A 20,771-nucleotide genomic window follows, 5' to 3' on the forward strand; every position below is an offset into this window, starting at 1 on the left:
ACACTGTGTCTTGGTGAAAATTATGTGATTCATAGATCACCCCCAGTGATACAGTGCAGCAGTGGTAGAAGATTTCTTTTACCTACCTCTGATGCAGACACTGAGCCCTGTCTGAATAGTATGGACATAAATATTGTCCCATCTACTTGTCCTCTAGATAGTGTAAAATCCCTGTAAGGATTCTGGTTTTAGAAACCAGACCTCATAAATTAATAACTTGTTTATGCTGCAATTTTTTTTAATAGTCCTATAAATAGAAAGTCTCTGGTGAACGCCCATATAACGAGCACAATCTGCCCTGTCACTAATATACTGTATACAGTCTCTTCCTGTTTTATGACCTAGGAGGAATATAACCCAGGTGAGATTGCAAAACAATATTTTTCCTTAATTACCTCAGTAATTACATTACAGCTGTTCAGCTGAGCTAGGTTTGGCCACAATAATTTAACTAATAAGTGTTGTTTCTACAACTGTTGGAAATTAATTAATTTGCATTTTTTATTATTAATTTGCTGTAGTTACTCATTAATTGGTGTTGGTTCAACCCTTTGTTGCTGGTCCACATTACAACAAATATACAGTGTCTGATACCTGAACACGTAGCTGAGTGATAACCTCATTTCAGGTGAAGGAGATACTGACGGCCCTGGGCTTGTTGTCGTGTGCTGATACCAGGACGGGCTGTCTCTCTGGGGGTCAGAGAAAGCGACTGGCGATTGCTCTAGAGTTAGTGAATAATCCCCCGGTGATGTTCTTTGATGAACCCACCAGGTAGGTGCTCTATATGTCCGACATCATGCATGGCATCACAGGGGCCACATGACATCACAGGGATCACATGACATCACAGGGGTGACATGACATCACAGGGGCCACATGACATCACAGGGGTGACATGACATCACAGAGGTCACATGACATCACAGGGGTGACATGACATCACAGGGGCCACATGACATCACAGGGGTGACACGGTAGCACAGAGGTCACATGATATCAGAGGGGTCACATACTATCACAAAGATCACGTGATATGACAGAGGTCACATGACATCACAGGGTTCACATAACATCCCAGGGGTTCAAATGACATCCCAGGTGTTCACAGGACATCATAGGGGTCACATGACATCACAGGGGTTTACATGACATCAGATGGATCACATGACATAAGAGGGGTCACATGACATCACAGATTTCACATGACATCACAGATTTCACATGACATAAGAGGGGTCACATGACATAAGAGGGGTCATATGACAGGGATAAGAAACACAACACAATTTGTAATCTATATAAATCCTTTAATTTTTATTTATCAAAGTAAATGAAAATGGGCAGAGGATGCTCCCTGCATAATTATACTTGTACTAATCGTTAGTGTGTTTATTACGTGCTGTGATGTTTTGTAGAGCTCTCTGCCTCAATAGGTCACTAGGATAAACGCTTTTACAATACTGACTGTAATACCGGGTGGACCATGGATGATGCTTTCTGTCATTGTGGTCTGTCTGGCATTTGTTATAACTACAGTGAGTGTTGTTAAATGTGTATCATTGTGATATACTGAACACTATTGTTACCAGCGCTCCCGCAGGGCATCGCACCACAGGTGGGTGAGGAACTGACGGTAATTACCAGCTTACACCTTGCTGGAGTTTCTGGGTTCTGTGAACACATAAAGAGAATAAGAAATCAGGAGCGTTATAAGTACAGGTCACATCCTGACAATAGACGATACATATTATATAGACAACACACAGTATTACAGAAGGAATGTCACCCAAACATGCTCCATACTGGACTCCTTTATGAATTTATATGATGCAAATGAAATATATTATAGTATTATGTATATGCGTCTTCTGTCATGGAGATGAGGGGTCGCTTTACTAAAACATCAAAAATGGAAAAGTGGAGGTGTTGCCCTTAGCAACCAATCAGAATCTAGCTATCATTTTCTACAATGGACTAGATAAATAACAGCTAGAATCTGATTGGTTGTTTTTGGCAACACCTACGGCTTTTCCTTTTCAGATATTTTAGTAAATCGACCCCATGCAGTTGCATCTTTACCTCTTGTCGTGTATATCTGGATATCAGAAGTGTATAAAATTATTATTATCGTGGATTTGTAAGATGTCGCAGTGCTCCGCAGCATCGTACAGTAGGGATAAAGGACATACATAAAATAGGGACATACAAGGTACACAAACATGAATGACATGGAAACAACGGGTATGGAGGACCCTGCTCATGAGAGAGCTTACATTGTGAGTGTAATATGAAGAGTGAGTGTGGCTCTGAGTGGAGATTGGGACACTTGTGACAGTGGATTAGTGTGAGTAGTGTCTTCAGATAAGCTCTAACAATGGATGGTTTTCAGAGAGCGTCTAAATATGTGAACACTGTGGGAAAGTCTGAGTCTATATAATAATATAGAAGTCTGGGAGCTCATCATCATCATCATCATTTATTTATATAGTGCCACTGATTCCGCAGCGCTGTACAGAGAACTCATTCACATCAGTCCCTGCCCCGTTGGAGCTTACATTCTAAATTCCCTAACACACACACAGACAGACACACAGACAGAGACTAAGGTCAATTTTGATAGCAGCCAATTAACCTACCAGTATGTTTTTGGAGTGTGGGAGGAAACCGGAGCACCTGGAGGAAACCCACGCAAACACGGGGAGAGCACACAAACTCCACACAGATAAGGCCATGGTCGGGAATTGAACTCATGAACCCAGCGCTGTGAGGCAGAAGTGCTAACCACTGAGCCACCGTGCTGCCCATCTTCATTCATGTGTCCCAGGGAAAAAGTTCACAGAATAGATGCCACTGAAATGGGCACCTGATGCCCTTGAGTTCCGTACTACTTGGCGTATCTAATATGTGACATTCAGTATTGCTTATAATTGTACTCACTTAATTATTTTGCAACTAAATGCTTCCTATATTTCCCTATGGCAGTGGTCTGGACAGCTCGTCCTGTTTCCAGGTCGTCTCCCTCATGAAATCTTTGGCTCAGGGTGGCCGGAATATAATCTGCACCATCCACCAGCCCAGTGCCAAGCTGTTCGAGCTGTTTGATCAGGTGAGTGGTGCCGGGGTGACATCACTAGAGTCAAATCATTTTGGTGGAGTTGTTCAGTGATATCATTGCTCCTGGTTCGGAAATAACAGTTAAACATGATGCTTTCACAGTCAACAGAGAGCAGCCCGGAGCCCGCGTAACAAATTGGGGATGTAATGGGGGCACTATTTGTGCCTCTCTGATCACAGACTGATTGAACAACATTAATCGTTGTCTGAGGACATTTTATGTTTATACGTTGTGTGCTATTTTGAACGCACAGCTTTTATCTTCCCTAAAATATCATAGCAAAAGAAAATTGTGTAATATGAGAATTCTCTGTTCTTTTTTTATAAAGGATTATATAAAGAAAATCGCAGTATGTAGCATAAATTCCTTGTCCGAAAAATGGTTAAACCCAGTGACTGTTTTATACTATTATTTTTCTGTAGAGTGGACAGATAACATTACAACTTTCTTTTGTCTCTCTCTCTTTATATACAGCTTTACGTGTTAAGCCAAGGACAATGCATCTACCGTGGGAAAGTGTCAAACCTTGTTCCCTACTTGCGGGTTCTGGGATTAAACTGTCCGACGTATCACAACCCAGCCGATTTCAGTGAGTAAAACTTATCCCGGGAACTTCTGTCTCTCTGTAGTTTGAAAACTCAAAACTGTGGCGTAGATGTATTAAACCTTTTAAAAAGAAAAAGTGGAGTTGTTGCCCATAGCAACCAATCAGATTCTAGCATTCTATCATTTATCTAGTACATTCTAGGAAATGAAAGCTAGAATCTGATTGGTTGCTACGGGCAACATCTCCACTTTTCCTGTGTTAGTAGGTTTGATAAATCTACCCCATCTATGTTAGACATGTGATAGGTTTTGACAGAACAGATACGTTTTCATTGGGGCAAAAGAAAGGTCTATTTCATTTTATCTATTATATTGTTTAGATATAACAGACATTTTCATAGTTTTTTATTTATCCACCTCATATATGGCAACTTAGTTAATTTCAGGATCCCTTAGAGGACAGATTAAAAATCCCAAACATTCCTTAGAAATTTCCAGGTTACAAGACCACAGACAACACGGTAAGCTGGTGACCTTTGTTGGAAAGATTCAGAGTAACTTAGTAGCTTGTATTGGGAATATTATGGAAGACAGAAGATTTAAGCATCATATTTTGGCTAGAGGATATAACTCCACTCAGAAGGTTTGGGTTATTTGATGAAGTTATAACAGAATTACCAAAAAGCAAAGCATACTTACCCAGGAGGCGCCCTTTTTCCGGATCCGCCAGATAGCCCCATGGCTGGAATGGTCCCTCGCTTGGCTCCTCTCTCTTCTTACCATAGGCTGAGAGGGTGTGAAGGTCCCTCCCACATAAACTCCTATGTTTATGATTGACAAGTTTAAAGGAGAGAGGGGTATAGACACTCGCTCAGTCTGTTTGGAAGAAGCTGAGTTGTAAGCTTGGGGGTCCAAGACAAATATGGAGGAACTATGGAGAGAGGCGCAAGTCCACTCTCTCCTCCATCTTGGCTGCCTGCCAGGGGTATGTGGGCAGAGGATGGACTGGGGTGGAGCTAGGGCATGCATATTAATGAGATTAATCATTGCGCTCTCACTTCCTCCTGTGCCAGGATCCTCAGTTACCTTTGAGACAGCAGATATAGATATATATATATATATATATATATATATATATATATATCTGTCCTCTGAACTAACTTTTTTTTAACTCCACGAAAACTATTTTTATTTTTTTAAATTTTACATATGAATACAATGATTTTTACAGTATGCAGTTTTATTTCAACATTTTTTGGGGAAATGAAATGTTTATCAGAGAAATAATGCTACATGCTTCCTTAAGGTTATATAAAGATATAGGGCCTGAGTCATTAAGGAGAGCACAGCATAAAAAAGGAGTAACTTTGTACCTGGGCAAAACCATGTTGCATTGGAGGGGGAGGCAAATATAAAATGTGTGGACAGATGTATAGTTGGGATAGGGCATGTCCTAGGTCAACTTTAAATTTCAGTGTAAAAATAAAGCCATCAAGTATTTGTGTGCTACATGAAAAAACACAGTATTTAATTTACGTACAAAATAATAAACTAATTTGCACCCCTTGTATTGTAACATGGTTTGTCCCAGAGAACATTTACTCCTTTTTTTTTGCCTTACTTTTCTTAATGACTCAGGCCCCTACTGTAGTATTTCATGCCTTGACGTCACTACACAGAGACACAGCAAGTGAAAGGACCGTAGTACCGATTAAGTACAAAAAAAAACATTATTATATTTCAAACCACTTTCATCATAGTGGAAATATTTGCTAATCTCTAGACGTACCTTCTTTTGAGTGTGAATAGGTTCCTGATGTCTCATAAATAAATGCAAATATTATTTATTAAACAATATTGATTACGGTGCAGTCATTGAATAGAGGTGTGCGGATGAGAATTACATCATATTCTTAGTGGTGTGCTGTCGCTCTCTGGTGGTTAAATGGTGTACAACATCTTTATTATTTTCTACTTCTTTTGCATATAGCTTGTCTTTTCATTTTTAAATGGAATATTTTTATTTCAAATAGAACATTTGGAATTTAAAATGGTTTTGATATACAAAGTTTGTATTTAGTTATTGATTTATTTTTTTGTATATATGCACCTTCTCACGATCTAGCCCATGTACCTTGTGTTCTTTGGATAGTGTGTGGGTTTGAAAAAGGGGAGATGTTGCCTTTAGCAACCAATCAGATTCTAGCTGTCATTTTGTAGAATGCACTAAACAAATCATAACTAGAATCTGATTGGTTGCTATAGGCAACATCTCCACTTTTTCAAACCCGCAGTTTAGTAAATTTAGACCTAAGACTCAAGAGGGAACTTATACTGCAGTAGCTTTAAAACCATAATTTCTTGTCACCACTGTATTCCATAACAGCTTATAATTGTAATTATACCAAGGGTCACTGGCTGCTGCTTGCCTTCAGGGCCAGAAGTTGCCAGCCCGCTACTGACATTGATGAGGTTTTGATTACCATGTAAGGAATATATCAATATAACGATGAGAAGGGTTGAATTCATGCTTTCTCTCCCCCAACCCCCCCCCCCCCCTCCCCTGTAGTAATGGAAGTAGCCTCAGGAGAGTACGGGGACCAGAACCCCCGTCTTGTGAGAGCCGTACAGGACATGCGTGGGACCGAACAGAAACGAGACCATTGCGGAGAGAATGAGCCCAACCTGTACATGTGGCACAAACCATCCGATGAGGTAAACAAGCAATATAAAGGATACTACAGAAAAAATCTATAATGTATTAATATGCAAATATAAGGAAATAGCCAAAGTACTGTTCACTGAGTTGCAGTGAATTTATTGCAGATGTTCGCCACAGTTTAAGCATTAAATTATGTAAATTATAGGGTCATATGACACTTCTTATTGGCCTGAGCCCACAGTACAATAATGGCTATTTTCTGTGTAAGCTAAGGTCAGATCCTCTATTGCAGTGGTCAGGGAACAGGGGTAAATTACCCCAAATGGGGTAAAAATGAAATTACTGGGGATAATGCTGCCGATTCACATGCTGTCAGTTGGATTGTAGACCCCTTTAAATGTGAAATTGCTGTTGTACCAGAAGAGCCTCAAGGGTTGGCAGATGCACTTCTTGAGCTTCGATGCAATAATGAAGCACGTATTGCATTTGAAAACAAAGCAGATCTGTCATATTTTTGGATGTCAACAGCTGCAAAGGCATCAAAATTGCACATGAGGAGGCAGTCAAAAAGTTGCTGCCTTTTGCAACAACCTACCTTTGCGAACAAGGATTTTCCGCTCTAACGAACATAAAAAAAAGCAGAGAAATCGATTGGACGCTGAAGACTGTATCCAAATTGCTTTGACATCAAAATGCCCCAATATTGATGCTCTTCTATCAAAAATGAAGCAACATCATTTCTCCAAAACCTGAAGTTTTGAAGTTGAAGCTTTCAAAGAAATTTTGAATAGATTCAATTAAATTTTGAGTTTCAATAATTAATAATATAGGATTTCCTTCCTTTCAAATTAAGAGGGTAACGTCGGCGTATCTAAGTATATTTTGGGGTAAAAGGTAAAAAAGTTCCCTGACCCCTGCTCTATTGCATTCGTTTATTACAACAGGTGGCATGCAGACGATGAAGTAGGAGGGGTTGACCAACATGTAGCCAATCAGAACATTTGAATGATTTCTATCCGACAGCTCCTGCATGCCAATGTGTGAGCCCGGTCTAAAGTGGGAGGGACTAGGCCAACAAGTGACCAATTGTGAATGTATCTTGTTGTACAAGCCCTTCTGCAACTTCAACTAAATACCCTTCTGTGTTCCTCAGTAATGCATTTATATCATCAGGCATATTTTATTTCCTGGGAGCATTGTTGTGTTCACTGTATAGAACAGGAACCCCAAACCAAATGCCAATGTATTTAGAAAAGTTGCAAGAGGACATGTACAAGCCAATACATTGAATTTATCTGAAGGTGGAAACTCTTTTTAATTACCTGTTAAATTTGTATATATATTTTATGCCGACTTTGTCCAGTAGTTAATGCAAATACCCTGCATGCAATGAACAATGTGTAAGTAGGACAGACTTTACACCCCTATACTACGTTGTTTGATAACATTATTATTATTTGCAGGACTCCTCGCCCACAGAAGGGTGTCACAGTTTCTCGGCCAGCTGCCTCACTCAGTTCTGTATTCTGTTTAAGAGGACTTGTCTCAGCATCATGCGGGACTCGGTGAGTCCGTCAGTCTGAATACTGTAATAATTATTCCATCCGGATATTATAAAGTTGCAGATTGAAATCTCCTATGGATTGTCTGTTTTTCTTATATATCAGTTTGTGTTTTTGAGAATAATACTTGCCTACTTAAATAGTAATCACCATATATCAATTAGTAAATCATGTTGACCTCTCAAGAAAACAGCTTTGTGCTACCTACATAGTGACAACTATGAATTGTAAAAAGCATAATGAAACCGGAATCCATTATAGCTTAAAATGTATGCAATCCCCGTCTATCTTCAGCAATGTCTGTATTCAACAAAGCTTTTTCCTTGTATGCACTTTCAAGGTCTGTTGTCATCTAGGTAGAGACAGTGATTAAAGGAGTCACTGCGGTTATACATTGTCTGGAGCTGAATCTGCCGAGACCTCGACATCTTGACTTGCTTGTCTGCACTAAGACTGGGTACACAAAGCAGAAAAATTCTCCCAATGCGATATCGTTAACGATTTTAACAAATAAAATGAAAAAAGTCCCAATCAGCAGCCGATATATGTGTACACGCTATACACGTTTAACAAGATTTATCTTCACATCTGTGCTCTTTATCTGTCATAACCATCGGCTGAAAAGATGGTGACTCTGCACACTCCATAGTGATCTATGGACACTGCTGGTCCTGAGTACATACACACTGCAGAATTGGAACGACATTGTTCCATCGTTGAACAAGATTTTTAGTCCGATTTAAAAATTCAAATCAAACGATGCGATGAGCAATGGAGCGATAATCGTTCATCATTGAAGCGTACTCACTAATGCGATATCGTTTATCATGTGATTTGCCCGATAATCGTCTGAAAACCCTGAAGTGTGTAACCAGCCTAAGACAGGTATTCTATGAATTGACAATTGGCAGGTAATTGTAATTATTCATTGAGCTTCATGTGTTCTTAAGCTTTTGGCCAATCAGAGGAAGCACTGGGCTATTAAACCCCAACATTTTCCTGTTACTCCTGACTGATTATTGTGGTTTGTACTTGTGATCTCACCTTCCTACTTTTATTATTGTTACCTGAGTACCAAAGCTGCTTGTACCTGGTTATGCCTCTAATGGATTACCCCGTGTGATGACTTTGGCTTGTTTAACTACACTCCACTTGTATGGATCTTGGCTTGATCCTGATTCCTTCCACTCTGGCAACTGGACTCCTTACTGACATTGTTCCAGAAAACAGCGTTGTACAGTTATTGTCCTATGTCCTCAAGTTTTCAGTCCAGAACCAGAGCGATTGGAAGTACTGTCACAGGCTCATGATTCTTTTGGAGGCTTAAATTCCATCAGGACATCCTCAACTATGTGAGTTCACGTGCGTATTGTGCTTGGAACAGGACTCTTCCTGCTTTTGATGGGTCTGCTTTAGCCCCTTCCTAGCTTCACGACCTATGGAATATATCTTCATGGATTTTGTCGAAATGTCCTTTTAGCAGTTGTAGATCATCTTACTTAAATGTCCCACTTCATTCCCACTAGTGGTTTCACTAATGCTGACCATACAGTTGATTTGATGACACAAAAAGTGTTTTGTCTCCATTTTGTATCCAGTGGTTTCTGATCATGGAGCTCAATTTACTTCAAACTTCTGGAAACGTTTTTGCTTCGCACTGTGAGCAACCTTAAATCCTTGGCCTTTAAGCTGCAATCTAATGTACAAACTGAATGCACAAACCAAACTACGGTTTCGTCTGATACTGAAATATTTCAGAGGTTCGACGCCCAAAAAATACTTTGCTAATTGAGTGCACTTTATAAAGCAAATAAAAAAACCCCGTTGGAGGATCGAGCAACCCATTTCCTATTTGCAAAGCAGCAGTGAACCGTCATAGTCTATCACTGGAAGCCCGATGATTTACTATTATTATATATGGTGCTGGTCCTGCTCCAATAGCAGGACCAGCCGTCCTCCATAGATCTTAGTGCTGGTCCTGGCTTCACTGCCACAGTTTAAAGTACAGTAAAACATAAATAGTTTTTAAAAAGACCCTGAAGGGACTCCCAGCTTTGGGAAGGGAGAGGGGGGGGGGGGGAAGGGTGGTGGTTTTGTTCCCCCTCTCATGCAAACGCCAGTCCTGTGTGCTGCCCAGTCAGGTGGGTAATGTGTTTTTAAATGCTCCCCTCCATGGATGGTATAGGCCTTTTAATGTATTTTTCTTATTATTTTAAGCATTGAGAATCAGGACCAGCACCTAGATCAGGGGAAAAGAGTAATCTCTCATTTTTGTATCTGAGATGTCTGGGGTAGAATGTATTTGGTGGGAATCCTTTCTTTTACAATAGAGTTTATATAGTAGATCATGCTAAGGTTATAGCTCTTGATCAAAGTATAACTTTCCTTATTGCTTTAGGTGCTGACCCACTTGCGTATCACATCACACATAGGAATTGGGATTCTAATAGGATTACTGTACCTGGGGATCGGCAATGAGGCTAAGAAGGTCCTAAGCAACTCCGGCTTCCTCTTCTTCTCCATGCTCTTCCTGATGTTTGCAGCTCTTATGCCAACTGTCCTCACCTGTGAGTATCTCCCGTCGTACTGTACACTTGTGCCTGTATAAAGGCTGCTGCAAGAGGAATTCCAGTTGCTTTACTGGAAGAGCTGGTTTCTGTGTTCCACAGTTCCATTCATTGAGGGAACGGAACATACCTTCATTGACAGGGGCAAACGCAGGATTTGTAGAGGGGGTTTCCACACCACGCCGCCAGTGGGCGTGGACAGCATGCATGGGGGCGTGGCAATAATTTTAGACAGTGCTTGGCTGCTCTCCAACTCTTCCTATCCCCATAATATACATGGGCAATGCTGCATGCACTACTGTTAGGTGCACACAACTCTCCCTTTTCAAGCAGAGCCGTGTGAAGCGGGATCAGGGTCCAGTCACCTCAATTATACAGTGCCCCAGGCTTGGAGGGGGTTTCCAGGCACTAGGAAACCCCCCTAAGGTTTGCCTATGATTGAGGGAACGGAACATACCTACAACGTAACCAACAGAGGATAGATCTTGGTAGTAGAAGTCACCAATTGTCCGTTTTTGTATCTCCCATGTGTAAGCTTCCCATGCATGTCACAAGGATCAGTGATCCCTGTTTTTAAATCCAGTCTCGGGTGTATTCTGTTGCTCAGCTAATGGAATTTTCCAGCCGTAGATGTAAACTGATGAGTTTCCTAGGTTCACTAACTAGAGGAACAAACAAATCTGGGTCTAGGAATAAGGTTAAAAATATAGTGACACAATTTCTTGATTTTAAGATTAGTCTAGTAGTAGATAGAATATTCTCCATCTATTTCATATTTCACAGTCCCCTAATACGTACAGTGGATGCTGCAGTGACAGCAACAATAGTTGTCACACTTTGACAATTCAGAGTATCCAGGAACTTTCATACTCAATACTCAGTGACAGTTGTTGGCAGTCAAACATTATTTTTAATTGTATACTTCTATATACAATATAGTCATATATGTGAGATTATTAAATGATCTAGGTAAAAAGTGCCCTTGGGCAATAACCTGCAGTAAATTATCAGTTATTAAATTTCATGCGTCTAATGTAAGGCAGAAAATGAAAGCAAATGCATTATGGTTTGTAACAGATTACTGGACCTTTAAACATACGGGGGTAAATGTATCTAGCTGAGAGTTTTCCGGTGGGTTTGAAAAGTGGAGATGTTGCCTGTAGCAACCAATCAGATTCTAGCTATCATTTTGTAGTATGTACTAAATAAATGATAGCAAGAATCTGATTGGTTTTTCAAACCCCCCGGAAAACTCTCAGCTTTATACATTTACCCCCATGGTAGTAAACTAAAACAATATTTGTAACTGGCATCTGGCTGAAAATAAAATGTTTCCTCTCTTTTCCTTTCTTTTTAAACAGTTCCGCTGGAAATGGGAGTATTTCTCAGAGAACATCTCAACTACTGGTACAGCCTAAAGGCGTACTACTTAGCCAAAACCATGGCTGACGTACCGTTCCAGGTGATTAACGCGTTCCACACAAACTCAAACATGGACACAATACATTTATTACAAATATTAAAAAACAACAGTTTACAGCAATAATATTATAAGTGTACACCCAAGAAATACTGGTAAAAATGTATGTTACACGGGGTGTTCAGTGGTAGGAAAACAATAAACCCCACTAAAAAGAACCGCTGTCAATATATAGCACAACTGAACACCAGAAATATGTCCAAGGATACATTTTGTTGGTAATAACAATGCAAATCAACATAAGAGACAATGGCCAATGTAAAATCATTTAGTATTTACATATAGACCTATGCAAGACATGATTCCAGCTACAATGTAAAACAACAATAGAAGCCACGGCTCCAAAACGCGTTTCGTGATGAAACGCGTCAACGGAAGACCTTTGTATAACTGCAACTATGCACATTTCTTGTTGGAATCATGTCTTGAACTGAATTTATTGGATACATTGTATATGATATATTTATGTTGTTTAATATGTATACAGGTATGATGGGTAGCTAGGAAAAATGGGTTATTATATATTGTGTCTCTAAATTTCAATCAGCCCCTTCTACAGTAACTTTCTTCTACTCTCATTAATTTCGAGTCTATATTTGCCTGTCCCTGTCCTAAAGACTGTACTTCTTTTCAGATCATGTTCCCTGTAGCATACTGCAGTATCGTGTACTGGATGACGTCCCAGCCATCGGATGCTGTGCGATTCGTCTTATTTTCTGCCCTTGGAACTATGACCTCGTTAGTGGCTCAGTCCTTAGGGCTGCTGATAGGGGCGGCATCCACATCACTTCAGGTACTTACTGTCCTCTATAGATTTGTGGCACTTACTGTGCTGCTTTTCTTTTTTTTTAGTCCATCATCAAAGAGATCGCTTAATAGATTGTAGGGGCGTTCTTGCACAGAAGAACATTTCTATAGGTGCTCCATCTGTTTATATAATTAACTCAGGGCCAGGGGCAAAATAATGCATTGCCAGGCCCCGTACCAAATTTTGGGTGGGAGCAAGGTTTTGCCGCTCTAACCTACTGGCACAGTCTGGTCCACATTGCACCTATTATTGAGGAACAATGATTTCACTGAGCAGAACGTGATTATTGCAATGAGATAAATGAGCGACTCTTTTGATGACTGTTATTGCCCTTCCTTCTGCAGGTGGCAACGTTTGTAGGTCCGGTGACGGCAATCCCAGTTCTCCTCTTCTCCGGATTCTTTGTCAGTTTTGACACTATTCCTGCCTATCTTCAGTGGATGTCTTACATGTCATACGTCAGGTATGGAAGCATGACTTATTCAGATTATAAACAAAGGGCCTGATGCCGAGTTGGACGTACGCCCGTTTATGTAGCGTACAATCAACAAGTTTGTACTACACATGCTCAGAAAACAAGCCGGAGGCATATGGGAGCATGCAGAGCTGCAAGCATCTACACTTGCGCTTCCTTACTCCTGGAGAGGTGTGACGGGGGATGGGAGGGGCAGTCTAACGCAGGCCGAGTACAGTAAGGGGGCGTTCACGCCGATGTGACTCCGACAGACCAGCAGAGAGAAGCATGTACTGTATGCCTGTCCAGAGCTGTATCTTGTCCACCAGCTAGAGGGCAGGTGCGGATACACGATGATGATGACATTCGTCAGCACTAGCTGGACGCTTCTGATTGGCTGATTGTGAATTCACCTCTGAAGTTGATAGGTGAATTCCTCATTGATTGTACATATATTACAGGATTTTTTGGGTATATTTAAACAAAGAACAATTTTTTTATTTTTTGCTACTTTCATTTGTATGTGAGAAGGAATATTATATTTGCTGTATTATATTATATCAAGTATAATAGTGATTTTGTTTTTCACACATGTTAACAACTTTCTCTTGTGCTTATGAACTGTGTACGTGTGTGTGGGCATGTGTGTGTGTATGTATGTCTGACGTAAACCCGCTGTGTATTCTGCAGGTGCAGAACGGGAGCATGTTGAGATGCGTACGACCAGGGCTGCCATCAGGAACTGTGGGACCCCGTACTAATTAATTTGGCAGGGCCCCCCCTCCCCATACATGTGCCCCCCTCCCTCTTTGCCATACAAGCACCCCCTATCCCTCACAACAGTACATGTCCCCCCCCACTCCCTCATCACAGTAAATGTTCCCCTCCCCCAAAGTAACTGTTTCTCTCTTTCCCCAATCACAGTAAATGTCCCCCTCCCTCCTCCCCACAATCACAGCAAATGTACCCCTCCCCCAAAGTGAATGTCCCCCTTTACTCTGTCCGCAATCACAGCAAATGTCCCCCCCCAATTATAGCAAATGTACCCTTCTCCCCAAGGTAAATGTTCACCCTCTCCCCTCCCCCCAAGGTAAATGTTCCCCTCTTCTCTCCCCTCCCCTCCCCCAAAGTGAATGTTCCCCTCCCCCCCCCCCAATCGCAGTAAATATGCGCCTCTCCCCCCCATTCACAGTTAATGCCCCCCTCTTCTATCTGCCCCTCCCCTATCAAATAAGTACCCAATTAACTTACCTTCTCCTCCGTGATACTGCAGCTCCCACTCACTGATAGACGTGGAGCGCGGCGCAGTGATGACGTCACTGCGCCGCGATCCCAGCCTATCAGAGCCTGGGAGCTGCAGCATCACGGAGGAGAAAGGGCAGCACGGTCACCCAGACTAGGGGGACTGGACATTCCAGGGAGCCCGTACAGACTGAGAGGTCTCTCCGGGCCCCTCACAGCTGTACTGGCCGTACCCTCCTGATGCTGGCCCTGCGTACAACTCAGACAATCGGAGTAAATGCGCTATTTTCACGTGTGGCTTTTTTGAGCATAAGCTCCACCCAACATCTACATCCAGGTAGACAAGAACAGCGTTCATAAGCGCTCAAAATCTGCCATAGTAATAGGTCTCTTCCTCTGTCACACGAGAAAATGAATAGGAATATGTTATATGCAGATTCTTCAGAGGGTAATTGTTGCCACGTGGCAGGGAAGGAGCAATCCTCCTTCCGATCTAGTCCACTTGATTCCACACTTGTGCCAGACTTACATCCAATTTAAACGCCATTCTGAGCGCTATACAGCATACAAAGCACTTGTCCACAAATTTCTAGCCTTACTGTTTCCTAAACTTATATTGCATCTCTCTACAGATATGGATTCGAGGGGATGATTTTATCAATCTACGGCCTAGACAGAGAAGATCTGCACTGCGACAAAGATGAAACATGCCACTTCCAGAAGTCGCAGGCTATCCTGAAGGAACTTGACGTGGAGAACGCCAAACTGTACCTCGACTTTATTATCCTTGGGGTTTTCTTCATCGTTTTGCGCATCGTAGCCTATTTTGTTCTGCGATATAAAATTCGGGCAGAGAGGTAAAGACTTCGTTGCGTTACCAAGTGATTTGATACATGCTACTATCAGGAAGAATTCCCGGGAAGAATGTTATTGTACAACTAGACTTGGCCAATCGGGGGCTGTCTGTGGAGATACCACCAAGACCTAACTTTTGGAACTGTGTTGAGTTAGGTGATTTTGTTGGGTAAGCTTCATAAATCCTGTGGAGATTTTCCATGGACCATTTGTTAATTATGCTTTCTAGATTTAACTAGGAAGAGACAGAAGGGAATTGTAGGATTTGAACAGTCTGTTTAGTATTTCAAGGAGACTGAAGACATAACATTTTATTCCTATAAACCATGGTCTACGAATCGTATAGAATGTCCTTGCGGCTAACGACTTTGATACAGGGGTTTAATATTATCTGGAATCACAGAGGTCTGTTTCTTTGGATCCCTATAGTATTACTTCAATATCACCTTGACCTACCCACCCCTTAGTCACGAATGTATAAGGATCTAGCATTTTATTCTCAGAGCTGGTCGCACCTTTTCCAAAAATTCTACCGGAACAGAAGTAACTTTACTAAAGTTCCAGAGCGAATCCAATTGTGTCAACCAATAATTGTGTTGGATGGTTTCAGTAATAATGATTTAACAGATATTGACATATGAGGAAGGTGGGTGGTATGGCTTATAAGGGTGGGCATGGGGGGGTTCCAAGAAGGTTGTGTTAATTTGGGAACACCTTGCCAAAAAAGATCTCAACTGTCCAGTTTTGTGTGGATGTCACCAGTCAGTCCTTAAGTCTTCCACAATTGCATCATAATGTTTTCCATTTTGTATGTCAGGACATCACAAGACTTATTGTCATCTCACTGGGTTGTATTAAGGGGCTTATTAATCTTACGAAACCCGTCACTCTAACATACAGTACATAACAACATACCAAGAAAGAAAAAAAGGCTACAAAATAAGCCACACCCTCATCCACCCGCCCAGCCACGCCCACTATCTGCCCGACTAGGACCTCACTTTCTAATGACCACACCCACAAGCCATTAGATCCGGACTGTCTTAGAAAAATGGGGGGCAGTTAGGAGGTCTAAATAAAAGTGTGGCCTACAAACAGCAGAGGAAGGTTATTTTGTGGACTCAGCTAAAGTATGCATATTATCAATTCGCTAGAAACTAGAGACATCGCTGTGATGTCATTAGTTCCTAATCGATCATATTGGCTTGGGACCCAAAATGGCTCCAACCCAACAGATCATTTAGCTTGTTCAGTCAACTGAACGATACTTTATGCATCTCATCATTCAGTCGCCGGTCAACAATAAACTCAAAGTATGCCGTAGAAGTTGGGTTTGGCCTACAAATCACAGTCGCTGACACAAACTACCTCAGTCGAATGCACAAATCTAGGACTAGGAACTTAGTTAAAGTACTTGCTGAAACGTGTTCTGCAAAATTATTCCATAGTAGAACGTATTTCGAGACTGTTTGCATGTATATAAAGCATGCACACCAACTTCCCTGTGCCACAAGCATGTTCTGCATTGTAGGTATGCAACATCCATGATGGCGATCATTTAGAAAATTGCACTATCTCGGCCATGTCTACTACAGTAGCATATGATATTCTGTTAGTACATTTTTTTTATTATTTGTTAATTATTTGTATTATTATTTAAGCAAATGATTATAAGGCACACTTAAAATAAATATTAGAGATTATCCTTATTATTATATTTTTTTGTCCAACAAATTTCCATTGATTCTGCTGTGTGTATAATTTGGATTTGCAGAGAACGTATAACATTTTGTATAGATAAATAAATTTGTACTGAAAACCTAAATATCATCCCTGCCATTTGTCATGTGACCTCATGTATACATAATGCATTTTAAACAGATTTCCATACTATCGATAAAGTCCTTTGATTATGATGCTCATGGCTGTGGGACTGATTGCAATTAGCAATGGTTTGATATAGACAACACTGTGGATGCAGTGATTACCACGCAGGCGAAAGTTGTATTCCTGACTCCAATTTAGCCATTAAATTATATTAAATTATAATTAATCTGACGCTGATTTTACTGTACTGCTGTACACGTCTGTCATACCTCACAATCATTTCATCCAGCATTGTTCATAAAATAACTATTTGATTTATGCTTAAGTATAAAGTATATTTCTAAAGGAGGATTTTATTCTCACAGGGTGTTGTGGAAAAATCATAATTTGAAATAAATACAGTTTAAAATATCCTGTCGTATGATGCCACCGGATCTTCTAAACTGTAGATATCTCTTGGTAAAGCCGGTTGATGCTGAAGCATCTTCTAAACTGTAGATATATCTTGGTAAAGCTGGATGATGCAGCTGCATCTTCTAAATTGTAGATATATCTTGGTAAAGCCGGATGATGCAGCAACATCGTCTAATCTATAGATATATCTTGGTAAAGCCGGATGATGCAGCAGCATCTTATAAACTGTAGTTATAGCTCGGTAAAGCAGGATGATGCAGCAGTATCTTCTAAACTGTAGTTATATCTTGGTAAATCCGGATGATGCAGCAACATCGTGTAATCTGTAGATATATCTTGGTAAAGCCGGATGATGCAGCAGCATTTTATAAACTGTAGATATATCTTGGTAATGCTGGATGATGCAGCGGCATCTTCTAAATTGTAGATATATCTTGGTAAATCCGGATGATGCAGCAGCATCTTATAATCTATAGATATATCTTGGTAAATCCGGATGATGCAGCAACATCTTCTAATCTATAGATATATCTTGGTAAAGCCGGATGATGCAGCAGGATCTTTAAAACTATTGATATCCCTTGAAAACATCATATTTGAAAATTGGTTTGGCTGAGGGAATAAAATCTTAGGTATAATTTTACTGAGTGAACATCCCCTTTATGCTTATGATAATATGGAAGAAGTGTGGACATTAAAAAGATGGTGGATGTTTTTGGTTACAAATATTGTGTCTTCTGTACAGTAAATATAGTATAACAATGGTGCATAAATTCCTGTGCAGACTGATGACCAGGGGAGGGCTTCCAAATTTTAGCTCAGGGGGTAAGACTCAACTCAGCAGCCTATTAGGAGCATTTTAAAGAACGAAATGCAGTGAGCCCAGTGACCCAGCCCAAAATAGACCGGCAAGTAGTTATATTATTGGTACTCAGGGTTCCTCTCATCCACTTAAACTATTGTTAAAGAGCACGAAACCCGGAATGGAAATTCTTTATGTGCAACACTTTCAGCACTTTTGATGTTCTCTGTGCTGCCTCTAGTGTGCCCCAAAAAGTCCTCTCATTTGGTGTTTCATTTTGGCTGTGTGTCAGTTGCTGTCTTTAATATGATCTCATGTATAAATTGCACTAAATAACACCTTTATTTTTCCCCTGTGCACCTAACTGGTGTGCCCAGGACATATGGATGTACCTTCAGCGTACTGTGCAAACATCACGTCCAACGTCCAAAGTCCTACCACTTCATATAATACTGAACAGAGGGCAGCCAGGTCCTAAAGAACAGTACTGTGATTGTGCATGCCATGCGGGCATGCTGGGACTTGTAGTTGCACAGCAGCTGGCCTGCCACAGGTTGCTTGCTTCTGTGTTGCACACAATATAGGTTTATCAGTACTTGAAGATAATTCAGTTTTCTGGTCAGTATTTAGCATAGAGGCAGCTGACTGTGTTCCTGCACACCCAGGAGTGACTTGTTATTCTAAGCCACATCCACCTTGAAAATAAGCAAACGCGGTTGGATAAATGAAGTTTAGTCTGAGCAGTAACCAAAGGACAGTTTACTAATCTCATACACGGAGCAGGAAGGGAAAAGTCTGGATGGGAAAAGTCAATGTTTACTATATTAAACCTTTACTTGGTCTGGGGAGAACTATGTACATGTAGCATTCAGTGGTAACGTAAATTTTCTGCTAGCTGTAGCAGCAGTACTATGGGCTCCGAGGGTCCTACTGTGACCCCAATAGTGAGCTCAGGGGTGATTGGCTGTGTAGCAGTAGCAGAACGATTTCTAAATTAAGAGCACTATGAGATGAGATCAATACACAGCAATCCTGCAAGAATTAACTATACAGACGATCTATCAGACAGTCCACTCTGGTGCTTCAGCATAACTGGGGTCCCCAGCATACATTTTGCGCTGTGGCCCAGGGACCTTCCCCCACACCACAGTTAGCATCTGGTCTCCCATGCAATTGGAGCTGAAAGTTGATTTTTCCTTGCCATACATGCAGTCATTTGGATGTTGCTTGTTTTAAAATACACTGGTCCCAAATAGATATCTGGCAGCAAACACTGCAAAATGCATTTGTTTGTCAGCCACAATCTGCCAGGCTAGCAGCCAGCTGCACTTGCTGAGCCGCAAGTCATCGGATTGGTCGGTCTGAGTGCTAAGTGACCAGATCTGTCCAATTTGGTCTCCAACATTGGTGTCCAAATTGTATACTGATCTTGTCAATGTGCATACAGTCAATGCAAGTGGATCTGCACTGTGTATGGGTAGGTTAATGCATATAATGCCTAGGTGCATTAGACTGTCCAAAATGGATGGTCAATTTATGATGTTTACAGCATCCAAGCATGGAGGTAAAAGATTCAGAACATTGTCAGAACATGTATGATAACTCACCTGTTAGGTGTTTTTAGGAGATATTACATGTGTCTGAAATCTCCAAGCTGGGAAAAAATAGTTATTGCAGTACCACTTGCTGCCAGCAGATGGGGATGCACCCACTGCCTTTTTCTTGGCCACTAGTAGAGTCTTCAAGAGCAGAACTCATATTTTATACAGAATGTATATATGTGGTTGGCATCTCCTGTATTTTTTTTCTGTGCATTTCACCCCTATATTCTGTGTGTAGTAAGATTGCTGTGTGACAGTTGTTTGTTACATTTATTAGCTTTGTTCTGGCTAGCGCAGGAGTTGGATGGAAAATTTCCAAATGTATATTTGATTTGACTCGATTGTCTATAGGGTTAATGCCAAAGCCTGGCTCAGTGGTTAAGTATGTGACACAAGTTGTGACTTGTTATCAGCTGTGATCCAAGTGAAATAGTTCTAATCCCGGGAGCACAGTTCTGGCATCACTTCTCTTTACACTGCAGGGAGTGACCTTACCAGACGCTGGGACTGTACTGTGCAGGGCGATGTAACGTGTTTATATACAGGGTCTGGCAGATTGGGCGTGTTACCAGGTCACAGAGTCATTAATATAAAGTGCAATGTATCTGTGGCCATATCTTTACTAGAACATTCCTATATATACATATTATACATCGACAGTCCCCATTCTCTTCTGTAACTAGTTAAATAAACAATAATATGCAAATAATTATATATGGTGATATGAAGATTTGAAAAATCCTCCAGGCTGTCTCTATGACATTCCTCTAGCTGTCTCTATGGCATTCCTCCTAGCTGTCTCTGTGGCATTCCTCCTAGCTGTCTCTATGACA

General features: G+C 40.9%; 1 protein-coding gene across 1 annotated transcript in view; it reads left to right on the top strand.

Annotated features, from left to right (window-relative positions):
• Positions 1-16,302, top strand: part of ABCG1 (ATP binding cassette subfamily G member 1) — a 77,248-nt gene extending 60,946 nt beyond the window's left edge. Inside the window, exons 6-15 of the mRNA XM_075197300.1 lie at positions 629-774; positions 2,986-3,109; positions 3,593-3,707; positions 6,234-6,379; positions 7,790-7,891; positions 10,287-10,455; positions 11,817-11,917; positions 12,570-12,728; positions 13,088-13,206; positions 15,072-16,302. Of these exons, the coding sequence (XP_075053401.1) occupies positions 629-774; positions 2,986-3,109; positions 3,593-3,707; positions 6,234-6,379; positions 7,790-7,891; positions 10,287-10,455; positions 11,817-11,917; positions 12,570-12,728; positions 13,088-13,206; positions 15,072-15,300 (1,410 nt within the window). The 3' untranslated portion in view covers positions 15,301-16,302. The remainder of the gene's footprint in view (positions 1-628; positions 775-2,985; positions 3,110-3,592; positions 3,708-6,233; positions 6,380-7,789; positions 7,892-10,286; positions 10,456-11,816; positions 11,918-12,569; positions 12,729-13,087; positions 13,207-15,071) is intronic.
• The last annotated feature ends 4,469 nt before the right edge of the window (positions 16,303-20,771 follow it).

The sequence above is a fragment of the Mixophyes fleayi genome, chromosome 2, assembly GCF_038048845.1.
Source record: "Mixophyes fleayi isolate aMixFle1 chromosome 2, aMixFle1.hap1, whole genome shotgun sequence".
Taxonomy (NCBI): Eukaryota; Metazoa; Chordata; class Amphibia; order Anura; family Limnodynastidae; genus Mixophyes; species Mixophyes fleayi.